General features: G+C 38.6%; 1 protein-coding gene across 4 annotated transcripts in view; it reads left to right on the top strand.

Moving 5' to 3' along the window:
• Positions 1-14,872, top strand: part of BCO2 (beta-carotene oxygenase 2) — a 48,167-nt gene that overhangs the window by 15,873 nt on the left and 17,422 nt on the right. For 3 of the 4 annotated variants that reach the window (XM_070273610.1, XM_005611567.4, XM_014741335.3), the window contains 4 exons: positions 9,720-9,931; positions 10,145-10,260; positions 10,953-11,055; positions 14,638-14,766. In XM_070273610.1, the coding sequence (XP_070129711.1) occupies positions 9,720-9,931; positions 10,145-10,260; positions 10,953-11,055; positions 14,638-14,766 (560 nt within the window). Of the gene's footprint in view, positions 1-6,001; positions 7,426-9,719; positions 9,932-10,144; positions 10,261-10,952; positions 11,056-14,637; positions 14,767-14,872 lie in introns of those variants that run through there. The other variant, XM_070273611.1, reaches the window with a different exon arrangement.

The raw sequence follows: 14,872 nt of genomic DNA on the forward strand, positions 1-14,872 counted from the left end.
GTATTATTAACTATAGTCACTATGCTGTACCTTACATCCCCATGGCTTGTTTATTTTTATGTTTTTTATTATTATTATTTTTTTTACAGATTGGCACCTGAGCTAACAACTGTTGCCAATCTTCTTTTTTTTCCTTCCAAAAGCCCCCCAGTACATAGTTGTATATTCTAGCTGTGAGTGCCTCTGGTTGTGCTATGTGGGATGCCACCTCAGCATGGCCTGATGAGTGGTGCTGTGTTCGCGCCCAGGATCTGAACTGGCGAAACCCTGGGCTGCTGAAGTGGAGTGTGCAAACCCAACCACTTGGGCACGGGACTGGCCCCCTGACTTATTCACTTTATAACTGGAAGTTTGTACCTTTTGAATCCATTCACCCATTTCACAACCCCCCACTTCTTGCAACCACCAATCTTTTTTCTGTATCTGTGAGCTTGTTTGTTTTTTAGATTCTGCATACAAGTGAGATCATACAGTATTTGTTTATCTCTGTCTGACTTATTTTACTTAGCATAATGCCCTCAAAGTCCATCCATGTTGTCATAAATGGGTAACATTTCTTTCTTTTTCTATGGCTAAATAATATTCCATTATATATATGTACCACATTTTCTTTATCCATTCATCCGTTGATGGACACTTAGGTTGTTTCCATATCTTGGCTATTGTAAATAATGCTGCAGTGAACATGGGAGTGCATATATCTTTTCCAGTTAGTGTTTTTTTTTACTTCAGATAAATACCCAGAAGTGGAATTGCTGGATCACATGGTAGTTCTATTTTTAATTTGGTGAGGAACCTCCATACTGTTTTCCATAGTACCTACACCAGTTTACCTTCCCACCAACAGGGTGCCCTTTTCTCCACATCCTTGCCAACACTTCTTATTTCTTGTCTTTTTAATAATAGCCATTCTAACAGATGTGAGGTGATAGCTCATTGTGGTTTTGATTTGCATTTCCCTGATGATTAGTGATGTTGCCCATCTGTATATCTTCTTTGGGAGAATGTCTATTCAGATCTTTTTATTCAGATTGTTTGTCTTTTGCTGTTGAGTTGTATGAGTTCTTTATATATTTTAGATATTAGCGGATTTTTTTGCTCTAGTTTTAAAAAACCTCACACTGTCAAAAGCCTTTTTATTCATGTTGTTATGAAATCTGAATGACCATTATTTTTAAAGGCTGGACGGTATTCCAGGAACGATTGCCTTTAAAAAAAAATGTGGCAAAATACACATTACATTTACCATCTTAACTTTTCCTTTTTTTTCTGAGGAAGATTCGCTCTGAGCTAAGATCCGTTGCAGTCTTCCTCTATTTTATATATGGGTTGCCGCTGTAGCATGGCTGATGAGTGGTGTAGGTCCATGCCCAGGATCTGAACCCACAAACCTGAACTGCCAAAGTGGAGCATGCCAAACTTAACCACTACGCCACCTTAACTCTTTTTAAGTGTACAGCTCAGTAGCATTATGTACATTCACATTGATGTGCTATCATCACAGCCATCCGTCCACTTTTCGTCTTGCAAAACTGAAATTCTGTACCCATTAAACAATAACTCCCCCTTCTCCCTTTCCCCAAGCCTCTGGCAACTATCCATTCTACTTTCTGTTAGTTACCCCATTCCCATGGGCCTGGTGGGACTATGATCACGGTCATACTGTGCTTTTCCTAGCTGTTGTTGGAAGCAGATCAAGAATTATGGACACGTTCAAGGTATGTTTCTTAATATTCCAGATATTTTAATTTGCTGAACCTGTTGCATCTTGTCTTCACTGAATAATAGACTTATAAGATGATAGTGCTAAAAGGAAATAAAATGCAGTGGTTCTCCCCATCCCTGGCTGCTTCAAGAAGCCCTTAAAAGTTAGTTTAGATGCCTGGAGTGGGGGCTGGCAGGGCTGGGAGTTGGGGAGATGGTTTGGAGGTAGAGAAAAAGAGCATGAGTGAGCTGGCTTGTGGCTTCCCATCCTGGTCCTATCCAGAGAAGCTCTGCTTTTTCCTATTTTACATATCTGGATTTCACACAAGTTATAATTTGAAAAAAGATTATGAGACAAAAAGAAAGAATAGGAGGAGGAGGAAGAGAAAAATAAAACCACTAGTCCAACCCCCAGAGAGTAACAGCCTCTTGCAAAAAGCATATGGTATTTCATCTGCTGCAGAAGCAGCTCTAGTAAATTTTAAACCAAGCAGCAGAGCCACTCAGGGCCTAGGCTTGCACCACAGGCCTCTTTTAAGGTAAACATCTTTGTGGGAGAAGTGGGTGGTGAGGCTGGTCCTCATAAGTGTCTACTTCATCCTTCAAATCAATTTTTTCAGAGTCAGCAGTAGGCTTTTTTTTTTTTAAACATTTTATTTTTTTCCTTTTTCTCCCCAAGGCCCACCAGTACGTAGTTGGATATTCTTAGTTGTGGATCCTTTTTAGTTGTGGCATGTGGGATGCCGCCTCAGCATAGCTCAATGAGTGGTGCCGTGTCTGTGCCGAGGATTTGAACCGACGAAACACTGGGCTGCCTGCAGTGGAGCGCGCGAACTTAACCACTTGGCCAAGGGGCCGGCCCCAGTAGTAGGCTTTTAAAGCAAGAATGGGTCTTGTCTGCTCCTGGGTGTGAAGTATAGATATTTTCAGGTCAAAGAGGAGACAAACTGAGATGTAGTTTAGTGGTCAAATCCCCACATTAGACTTAAAGCGAGTGGAAGAGACCTAAAGCCAGTGTAACCCTTAACCTGTGGTTAGGAAGAGCCCCACTCGGTTGTGAATCTCTCATCTCTTTGTTCGATGCCACTTAGTAGGTCTCTCAACATGAAGACATAGTAATGACATGATAAAGGCCTTTCTTCAATTAAAAATGTTTTATTAATGATTTCATTGAAGGCGTGCTTATCAGTTTTTTAAATTACATGAATCTGGGCAGAATAGTAAATATCGTTAGCATTTTAACTTCTTCTACTCTCTTAGAATGACTTCAGGATCCATGATGAAGAAGTCTAGCCTCTGGTTCCTTGACTGTCCCCACTGCAGTAATTGTCCCCCTCTGTGCCACTTCAACAAGGCCGTATACTAAGTCTACATCCTGGAACTCCTTCCACAGAATTGTCTTACCTCTGAAATCTTGAACTCTGAAACTCTTCTTTTGTACTCAAAACCTCAATTTTCACACTCCTCTATTTGTTATTTTCAGTCCACTTATTTTCAGTCTCATTAAGCTCTCCTCTCCTTACTGTTCTCTCCTCTCAGCTTATCAGCTCTCCTTTAATTTCCTCTTCCTGGTGCGGATTCCACCATCAGTCACTTCAAATACACTGTTACCACCATCCTCACTTCCTCGGCGCTGGTGATCACTGCCTCTCCTCTGACCATTTCCAGTCCTAGATTAGCCCATTCCTGGTTTCCTCCACTCATGCCTCAGGCCTGCTGAGCACTTCTAGAGGAAATCTCATAACCTTGCTGATTGATTCAATTACAAAATGATGATTTCCAGCTCTAGCTGAGTCCTTGGTGCCACGCAGGAATCTTGAGCAGTCATTGTTCTTTCCAGCTCCCCACAGGTCCCTTTCCTGAAGTCCCCCTCATTCTCCCTGTTCTTTCACTCTCAACAGATAAACTGGCCTACTTCATAATGAATAGAGGGGCAGTTGGATTCGAGCTCCTTTAATCTCCCTCTTCCCCATGTCCAAATTTCCCCACCTAGGTGCCTATTCCTGCTTCCTCATGATCAAGAGGAGGAAGTGGCCCTCTTCCCCTCCTCTGAAATCTTGCTGCATCATTCACACTCCTCCCCTTGTACCAATTTCTCTTTCACTAACCCTTCATTTCAGTCTTCAAATATCTTCTCATCCTAAAAAAAACCCTCATTGCCTATCCCATCTTCCTCTTCAGCTAATACCCTTTTCCTCTCTTTACTACTTCTGTTTTCCCCCCTCTTGAGGTCTCAGTTCACTGCCCTCTGACTTTTAACCCCACCACTTTACAGTATCAGTTCTCAAAAAACTCACCAAAGTCTGTTAACTATTCAATGAAATGGACTTTCCAGTCCTCAGCCTGACTTTTCTACAGTGTTTGACCTTACTGATCACCCGTCTTAAGTTCTCCCGTCCCTGGATTCCCACATAACACTTTCCCCTGATTCTTCTTCTATCCCTCTGGTTGCATGTTCTAAATAATTTTATAAATTTTATGAGTATATTCTAAAGTAATTTTTTTTGTTGCTCATCTCACTTCACTTGTCCCTTTGATATATCTCAGCCTCTGCCCTGAATATTTTTTTCTTTTCTTGCATTTTGTGCTTTCTTTGGTATAGTGGAAATAATATATTCTTTGGAGTAAGATGGAGGGGATTCAAATCCCATTTTCATCACTTATGAGTGCTGTGATCTTGAGCAAGGATTTCCATGTGGAAAATGGGACTAATAATACTGATTTTAGTGACTGGGTATGAGGATTAAAGGAGACAAGGCATATGAAGTACCTCATTCAATGGCTGACAAGAATTGGCCCCAGTACGTTTCCATTCTCTTCTTTCCCTTCAGTGCCCTCTCTCTCCGCGCCTTTTCCTGCCAGATGACTTCTTATAGTTCACCTTACGTTTTGGGATGGTGGAGATACCAGGATTTAGAGTCAGCATTGAGTTCAGATCCTTGTTCTGCTACTTACCAGCCCTGTGGCCCTGGGCATGTTCTTGCTCTGAACCTTGGTTTCCACATCTGAAACATGGAAATAATAGTTCCTCACAGGATCAATGTGTGGGGGACAAATATATATTTTATATATAAGGAAAGATGTGGTAAAGTGCTTAGCACAGTACCTGGCATGTAGAAAATATTCAGTAGGTGGTAATTATTATCTCATTTGTGCCTGTGCCTATTCCTGTCCCACATAGATAACTCTCAAACTTGTATCTCCCACCCCACCCCTGTCTCTTGTGCTCTAGACCTGTATTTTGTGTGTGTGTGTGTGTGTGTGTGTGAGGAAGATTGTTGCTGAGCTAACATCTGTGCCAATCTTCTTCTATTTTATATGTGGAATGCCATCACAGCATGGCTTGATGAGTGGTGTGTAGGTGTGTGCCTGGGATCTGAACCTGCAAAACTGGGGCCGGTGAAGCAGAGCATGTGAACTTAACCACTATGCCAGCAGGCCAGCCCCCTCTAGACCTGTATTTTACCAACTGGTTGTGGAACATCTTTACCCTGATATTTACAAATAGCTCATACTCTTATTCAAAACTGAGCGATTTGCTTTTCCCCCAATACTTGCTCTTCACCTATTCTGCATCGCCATCACTTCGAGTATGACTTTTTGGCTCTCTCTTTTTGTCACTGCCTACATTCTGTCAGTCACCTTTGACTTTTTTTGGAATTTGTCCTTATCTTACTGTAGTGCTTCAGTTTCTCTCAACTGAATTATTGCTTGGTCTCCTCATTGGTTTCTCCAAGTCTAGATGCGTCTCTTTCTATCTCATATTCTGCCCTGTATCCAGAGTGACCTTTCTAAAATGGTGGTCTTACAGTTTCACTCTCCTCTTTCAAAACTCCACACTTTCCTCTTGAAGGTCTTTAAGCCTATAGTCTTTAAGTGCCGACAGGTCTTGTGCTGACCTGTATCTCCATCATCATTGCCTGCCACTGATGGCTTTGCCAAAACACTGACTTGTTAACTGGCTCTTCCTTCAAGATATATGCCTTCACGACTCTTCCTCTTTTTCCATCTCTGCCTGGGATGCCCTTCTCTTCTTCAAATGGCAAACAGGCTTAAGAACTAGGGAAATGTCTCTTCCCCTCTTGACCTTTCCTGGATCCCCACATCCTTACATCCTGTTGCTCCTGCTGTGCATGGATAGCATTTTTTAACACTTCTGCATTGTCTCAGTAATCACTTTGTGGCATAGTTGCTTATGTGCCTGTAAGCACTGGTCTTGGTACAATGTCTGGCAGATAGGAGGGACTCAAGAAATGTGGGTTGATTTGATTAAATGAATGCATTGAATGACAGACTCTAGAAGAATCTTGTGAGATGGAATCGAACAAGTTGTAAATTATTAAAGGTAAATATGGAGGACAAAAACAAATTTACATGCACAGTATGAAAGAGATGTGGTTTAACAGCAGAACGTGTTAAAAATTACTAAGGAGTTTTGATTGACAACCGTATGAGGTAGTAACAAAGAAAAATAAGGAGGAAATAAAAGAACATGAAATATCTTAATTGGGGAACCTCAATGTCTGGTTTTACACCCAGAGTATTGTGTTTGGCTCTCTGTATTGTAGTTTTAGAGGGAGTTAGACCAGAATAGCAATAATTATTGAAACTATTTAATTTTTAATATTTTTTGAAAAAAATTAACAAGATAGAGAAACCACTAGCTAACATGATCAAGAAGAGAAAGAGAGAAAGCACAAATGTACAAAAGTAAGAAATGACAATTGGAAAGAAACCATTGAAATAGTTGAAAAATTACAAGAGACTTTGTAGGCTCTGTGCAAATACATTTGAAAACTTTGATGAAATGAGTAATTTCCTGGGGAAATACAGATTACCACGGTTGATAGAGATAGAAAGTTTAAACAGACCAATTTCTGTAGAGGGAGAAGAGAAACTTATTAAGGAACTACTTTTCAGAAGGCACCCGGCCCAGATTGTTTCACAGGGAAATTCTAGCAAACTTTCAAATATCTGATAGTCCCGAAGATGTATCAGAGAATAGAAAATGAAAGGAAACTTCTCACTTCTTCTTATGAAGCAAGTGTAATATTGATATCTACACATGATAAAGATGGTACAAAAATGAGAACTATTATTTATTGCTATTATATATGAATATCCATGAAAAAGTACAAAATGTATAGTACTAATAAATATTTTGTTAACAAACAGAATCCAGTACTACATTAAAACTATAATTTACTATGATCAAGTAGGATTAATTCCAAGAGTGCAAGGTAGATTCATTATTTGGAAATCCATTAATATCATATACCATATTAATATGTCTCAGGAAAAATAATCATCTCCATAAATGCTGATAAAACTTGTGAAAATTCAACATCCATTTCTCCTAAAAATACTGAAGAAATAAGATTTGATGGATACTTTCTTAACATGATTATTCGAACACAGACACACACATATGTGTGTGTATAAATACATATATAGACATTAATATATCCTAATCTTTGTCCTAAAACCAGTAATACTAAATTGGGAAACACTACAAGTATTTTTTCTAAGGCTGGAGCAAGGAAAGGATGGCCACTATCTCAACTACTATTCAACTAAATATAACCAATATAATTAGACTAAAGAAATTGATTAGAAGCATAAGGATCAGTAAAGTAAAACTGTCTCTTTTTGTAGATGATATCATGGTAGACCTGGAAAAGCATAGAGAATCAGTGACCAAACTAACTCAAACAATAACAGGTAAGGTAACAGCAAGTAAAATTGACATACTGAAGTCAATAGCCTTCATCTACACAATAATCAGCTAACATAATGGTAGAAAACTTGGGGCCGGCCCGGTGGCGCAGAGGTTAAGCGCGCACGTTCTGCTTTGGTGGCCTGGGGTTTGCCGGTTCGGATCCCGGGTGCGGACATGGCACCACTTGGCAAGCACCATGCTGTGGTAGGCGTCCCACATAGAAAGTAGAGGAAGATGGGCACGGATGTTAGCTCAGCTCGGCCTTCCTCAGCAAAAAGAGGAGGATTGGCGGCAGCTAGTTCAGGGCTAGTCTTCCTCAAAAAAAAAAAAAACATAATGGTAGAAAACGCCATTTACAATAACAGCAAAGAAGATTAAATACTTGGAAATGAACTTAACAAGAAATGTGCAAACTTTAAAATACTCCTGAAAGACACATTTAACACATGGAAGGCATCCTCTGTTCTTAATTAGGATGATTCAACATCATAAAGATGTCAGTTCTCCCTAAATTAATTTTTAAATTTAATGCAATGTTAATAAAAATTCCAACAAAATTTTTAAGGAAGTTAGACAAATCGATACTAAAGTTCATATGGAAAAATAAATATCCCAGAATAGTCAAGAAAAAACTAAAAAAGAAAATTTTCAGTGGAAGGACTAGGCCTACTAGGCGTTAAAATATACTATAAAACCTCTATAATTAAAACATTGTGACATCGGTGCATGAATAGGTAAATAGACAAGTGACACAGAGTAGAAAGCCCAGAAACAGACTCAAGAACTTATGGAGGGGGCTGGCCCCATGGCTGAGTTTTTAAATTCGAGTTCTCCACCTCGGTGGCCCAAGGTTTCGCCAGTTTGGATCCTGGGCGGGGACATGGCACTGCTCGTCAGGCCATGCTGAGGCGGCGTCCCACATAGCACAACCAGAGGCACTCACAACTAGAATGTACAACCATGTACTGGGTGGCTTTGGAGGAAAAAAAAAAGAGATTGGCAACAGTTGTTAGCTCAGGTGCCAATCTTTACAAAAAAAAAAAAGAACTTACGGAAATTTAGTTTATGATAAAGACGGCATCTTAAGTCACTGGGTAAAGAGGGCCTTTTCTCTACTTTCTTACTTCCTGCATTTTTTTTTATTGTGGTAAAAAACACATAACAAAATTTAGCATCTCAACTATTTTTAAGCATACAGGTTAGTGTTAGGTTTATTTACATTGTTAAGAAACAATCTTCAGAACTTTTTCATCTTGCAAAATTGAAAGCCCATACTCATTAAACAATAGCTTCCCATTTCCCCTTCCCTCAGTCCCATTCTACTTTCTGTTTTTATGAATTCGACTACTTTAGATACTGCATGTAAGTGGTATCATACAGTATTTGTCTTTTTGTGATTGGTTTATTTCATTTAGCATAATGTCCTGAAGTTTCATCCATGTCGTAGCATGTGACAGATGCTTCCTTTTTAAGGTTGAATAATACTTCGTTGTATGTAAACATTTTGTTTATCCATTTATCTATTGATGGATACTTGGGTTGCTTCCACCTTTTGGTTATTGTAAATAATGCTGTTATAAATATGGATGTACAAATTTCTCTTTGAATCCCTGCTTTCAGGACCATTGCCTTTTAAGATGATGATGTTAGCTTCCCTTATTTATGCTGAAATTAAGCATTCAATCTGTCAAGCATATGAAAGGAAAGACAACATGATGCTAAACCCTTTTAAAAGTAAAGCCACAATCTTTTCCTTAGTTTTTGGATGTTCCGTCATTTAAATAGGTCATTTCTAGTGTAATCATATGGACAAAAATGATTATCCAGTAAGGACAATCATCTTATTTGTTTACTTTAGCATAATTTTGATAAATTAGAAAAATTTTAAAGTAAATGGAAAATGTAATATATACAAGATATAAAAGATAACTAGTTCTAAACGCTTAGGAAGCGATTTTAATCTGAGAAATGTTAAGCATTTCTCTCACGCTATTCTCTTGACTATAGGGTAAAGATCAGAATTATCTCAGTAGGCACCAGCTTAGATTTTCTCTTTAGCCCTCTGAAGTGTGAGCTTTTTGACAGAGGATAAGGGTCAGGAGAAGGTAAGTTGCTGTTTCCTGTTGTGCTTCAGGACATACTCAAAAGCTGTTACCCTTTAATTTCAAATTCTCTGACTAATCAGGTTCTGCTGGGAACTTGTCCCGTTTCCTTCTCTCTCTATTTGAAATCTCTCATTTGGAAACCGTGTTTTTCTTATTAATATTTGTTTTTCTATTTTTGCTCTTGTTTGAAGGTACAATCACTGGTTTGATGGAATGGCTTTGCTTCACCAGTTCAAGATAGAGAAGGGCACAGTGACATATAGGAGCAAGTTTCTACAGAGTGATACATACAAGGCCAACAGTGTTCATGATCGAATTGTGATCTCAGAATTTGGCACACTGGCCCTCCCTGATCCATGCAAGAGTATTTTTGAACGTTTTATGTCAAAGTTTGAACAGCTTGGTAAGCAGCCTTTAATGGACCCAGAATTTGCAGGTGATGGTGATGATTACTTAAATTATTATGATATATGACAATTTATATAAAGATAAATCTTGAAATAGACTTTTTTTTTGGTATGAGAGGATGTTTAAACTGCTTTCTCTCCCTGATTGAGTGCTTGGGGCCTGTTATAGTAAGTTGTTGTGTTTTAATAACTCTGGGGTTTGGTTTCAGCAATGACTGACAACACTAATGTCAACTATGTGCGGTACAAGGGTGATTACTACATCAGTACTGAGACCAACTTTATGAATAAAGTGGACATTGAGACCCTGGAAAAAACAGAAAAGGTAAAATATAGGTTAAAAAGTAAATAAAACAGACCCTAAAATTTCTTTCCATTTGAAATATTTTTAGAGTAGTAGATATCTGAAGAAGAAATTGAAGCCTTAACCAAACAAAAACAAAGTTACCCACTGTTTCAAGTCATTGTGCACTCTCTGTCCTGATTAGAATGCCCTGTGGGGTTGGTCTTCCTTAAAGATAATTTTAGACTTCCTCCTTACTTCTAATATCTGAAGGCTAGGGTGAAGGAGAAACAGAATAGTACAGATTTATTTTTGGCCAGTTCATGTTCTTCCTAGCTACAGGGGGAATTGAACGGAGATTGTCTAGACCTATACTGCCTTTATGTAGCACATTAATTAGAAATAAAATAAAATTTTGGACCTCAATTTTAGTTCTTATTCTGTTGAACTTTCCTATGATTGTGGGCACACACACACGTACAAAATCCTTACTGGATAATCATTTTGTCCATTTTTGGTGGTAGGGGTTTTGTTTATTTTTAGTTTCGTTTTTTTGTCTTAGTTTCTTTTGCTTTAGTAGGAAAAATAATTTTGATTTCTCAGAGGTGAGATCTTAGGGCTTAGACTGTAGTTTTCATATTTTGTTTTAAAATTGTTGGCACATCCTTACTGTCTGTGCCCATGAGATCTGCCCATGTAACACTGAAAAGTCTCTGATGGTCTTAAATTTGCAGGTAGACTGGAGCAAATTTATTGCTGTGAATGGAGCAACTGCACATCCTCATTACGACCCGGATGGAACAGCCTACAACATGGGAAACTCCTATGGGCCACATGGTAAAGTTAGAATGGAGGTCTTTTTAAAAAGCAATTGAAAATTAACTAGCTTCTCATGTTCCGTTATGGTTAAGATGTAAACATATGAAACTTCATTTGAAAGTTTCAGAGAGAAATCTCTAAAGTAGCGTCACTGAACTTAAAGTATGTAATTTATCATTAAGTATGTGTTCTGTGGTCATTCCACACATATGCTAAGATGCTGATTTTCTATTTGGCTGTTTCAGCATGGCTCACACATTTATGGTCCATTGTGCTTTCTGGTTCACAAGCATTGTAGGGATTTTCAGTACGTGTTTCTTAAACTTGAATTTTTAGTAAGTACCATATTGTAAGTGTAAGAAATTTAGAATGCTGCAGCAGCGAGATGTAGGGAAGCTACATTGTCTATCACATGGGAAGGAATTTATTTTTATCATGGAAGTAACACACTAAAGTCAGTTGAGGTTATAGTGCAATTGCATTCACAGTCACTTATACCACATCTCTTTCCTGATATCCATGTACTTCCCCAACTGCCTACCAATCTGCTCAGAAAGTTCTTTTCTTTTTTTTTTTTTTGAGGAAGATTAGCCCTGAACTAACATCTGCTGCCAATCCTCCTCTTTTTTTTTTTTGCTGAGGAAGACTGGCCCTGAGCTAACATCCGTGCCCATCTTCCTCTGCTTTATATGTGTGATGCCTGCCACAGCATGGCTTGACAAACAGTATGTAGGTCCGCACCTGAGATCCGAACCAGCAAACCCCAGGCTGCTGAAGTGGAGCATGCGAACTTAACCGCTGTGCCACCGGGCCAGCCCCCTGCTGAGAAAGTTTTAATACCTGATAATGATAGCTAACATTTATTGAGTGTCTAGTATGTGCTGGTGTTAAGTGTTTTTTCATATATTTTTTCATTTAATCCTTCTAACAACTCTCTGAGAAAGGTACTATTATTATCCCCTTTTTACAGACAAGGGCAGTGAATCTTGAGACGGTTTAAGATACTTGCTTAGGCAAGCTTCCAAGTGTATAAGACCAGACTTGTCAGCAAGCCTGAATCACAACCCAAGGCTTGCTATTAGTCACTGTTAGACCAACTTAAGAATTGTTTACCACTGAGTACAGAAGACTCTCTCAGGGCATGCAAATTCACGTTCCTACTTGAGTACAAATGTTTCTCTGTGTTTGAAAAGGAAGGTGTAAGTATAAGTAGTAGATCTTTCTATCTATCTTAGCTGTCAATCAGTCTATCATCTATAACCTATGACACCTTTGTACAGATTACCTTTTGTATAGGTTAATGTATACCTTTGGTGAGTAATTGGCTTTGTGGGTTGTTCGTCTCTACCTCTCCGTATTTATACGTATGAGTGTATCTGAAAATGAATACTGCAGATGTGTTTTTACTGGCTCAAGTAGAGATAGGGTACCCTGGAAACTTCATCACCCAGCCATCTCCCCTCTTCTTTATTGCTTGATCTCAGATAGGGATGTATTCTTCAAAGCTGTTACAGGAAACAGCAAACATCCTTTTTGGTAAAATGTTTCAGCAAGTGGGTAAACTGACTCAGCAGTTTTTTGTCATCCGTCTTTTTTGATCATTAAAAAAATCAATTTCTTATTAACTCTGTTAACCAAGTAGATAATTTTGTAACTAGATCATAAAATGAGAAATACTGTTTAACAATTCTCAATTATATATCCTAAAATAAATAGTCATTAGATCAGTGATTCTCAGCCTTTAGTGTGCCTAAGAATCACCCAGAATGCTTCCTAGCAATGTAGATTGCTAGGCTTCATCTTCAGAGATTCTGGTTCAGTAGAACTGAAAAGGGGCCAAGAATCTGCTTTTTAACCACCCCCTGACTCCTTTTCTTGGTGCATTTAACAAGATTCCCTGCTGATTTTGGTGCAAGTGGCCCCTGGATCTTTGAGGAGCCCTTTCGCCAATCATCAGAGGCTGGGCTTATTGCTTTGCCTCAATTTGCTGTCACAAGATCTAAAGAATCTCGCAGAGTTAGACTCACAGTGTTGGGCAGGTCATTCCTCTGCTGGGTGTTTCTTGGGTCTGTCTCCCTTAATCATGCCTTCAAGACTTGTGGTTAAAATAGTTCTACTAGTGTTTAAATTTAGTCACTTGAGTATTTGTCGCTTAACCCAATTGCTGAGACAGGAAATTCTTCTCTTTATCTTCTGATCTCAACTAGAACTGGATTTACTTCGTTTTTCTTACTTGATTATTTGGTTCAGTGAGGAGTTTTCGGACTAGAACTCAAATGTACATGTAGCTACAGGGAGCTATACTACCTAGGATGCTAAATTTCATCTAGGGGAAATTTAGTGATTCTCATTGTGATAAAGTGCTTGCTGGTAATTTCTATCTTTAGGAAGTAAAAAGCTTTTAATTGTTTTAGCTTTTTCAGATGTTTTAAAAAGGCTTTTTGAAATGAAAAATTCTCTAAATTGTCCTCTTATCATCATCTGATGCATTATATTTTTTAGTTATCGTATAATTTATTAGAATTTGAGCTTTATGAAAAAAGAGCCTTGTGTTTCTTTTGTACACTCCTGTATAGAAGCGTCTGGAATATGGTACTTAGGACAGTTGGAAGATTGCTTGGAATATAGTTGGCACTTAATAAGTAGTTGCCGAATAAGTGGTTATCTTGTTCCAAAGGAAGCTAGTGATTGCAAAATTCTGTGTTACCCAAGTTCTTCAGTACCTACATTGGCAGTTCTAATAACAGGAAGTTAATTCAGTATGACATCAATATTTGTTCATTCATTGAATCATTTAACAAACATATGTTGTTAGTTAATCCATCAAAGCTGTTTATAATGTACCTGCTAAATGCTAAGTCCTTGTTTGGTACTGAGGATGCAGAGATGATCCTGCCTTTGAAGAGCTCACCAGTCTCCTGGGAAGAAGATAAACAAGCAGGAAAATTATAGTACGATGGGATAAGTGCTATGACTGTATAGATATAATCAGGGCATAGAAGAGGGCTCCAAATACCTTTGGGCTGGGAAGGAGTCAGGGAAGGCTACTTGATGAGTGGACGCTTGAGTTGGTTATTGAAGAAGTAGTAAGCAATAGTCAGATGAATGATTGTATAAATGAATGTTCATGAGACAGGATGAGATGGGACCCCAAAGTGACCCCAGGGATTCAGAGGACTGAAGGGAAGGTGTTGCACATAGATGCAAATGGAGATGATAGTGGAGAGTGAGGGGAGGGACAAGTAGAATTTGAGGATATTCCTGGCTGCTACGTTATCTTTTCCTATGAAGTAGGGATTGAGTGCACCTTCAGGGAGTGAGAAAGTAACCATTTGAGAGCATTAAAAGATAGTAAACCATTTGAGAGCAAAAAAATGGTTGATTACTTTGTGTGTATTGTTTCAAAACCTTAGCTAATAATTTTTATAAAGTTAATATGTTTTTTATATACAAGTCTTTGTTTGAAATAACTCTTCACGAAATATGGATGTCATGCACATTGTATAAAGCTCTTAACTGCTTTTGCCTAGTCCGCAAGTACAAGAGTTATCTTTTACTCTAGAAAGTATGTAAAACAAGACAGGATTTTCCGTTTTCCAGGTTCTTGCTATAATGTTATTCGAGTTCCTCCAGAGAAGGTGGACCTTGGGGAGACAATCCATGGAGCCCAGGTGGTATGTTCTATTGCCTCTGCAGAGAAGATGAAACCTTCTTACTACCATAGCTTTGGTGAGTGCAGAGAGAAGGTAAATTGTAATGGGACCTGCCCTAATGTCGCCATAGCAGAGGGACTAGTTTTGGCAAGTACTGTGTTAATACAGCTTGTCAGAGTACG

The sequence above is a fragment of the Equus caballus genome, chromosome 7, assembly GCF_041296265.1.
Source record: "Equus caballus isolate H_3958 breed thoroughbred chromosome 7, TB-T2T, whole genome shotgun sequence".
Classification (NCBI taxonomy): domain Eukaryota; kingdom Metazoa; phylum Chordata; class Mammalia; order Perissodactyla; family Equidae; genus Equus; species Equus caballus.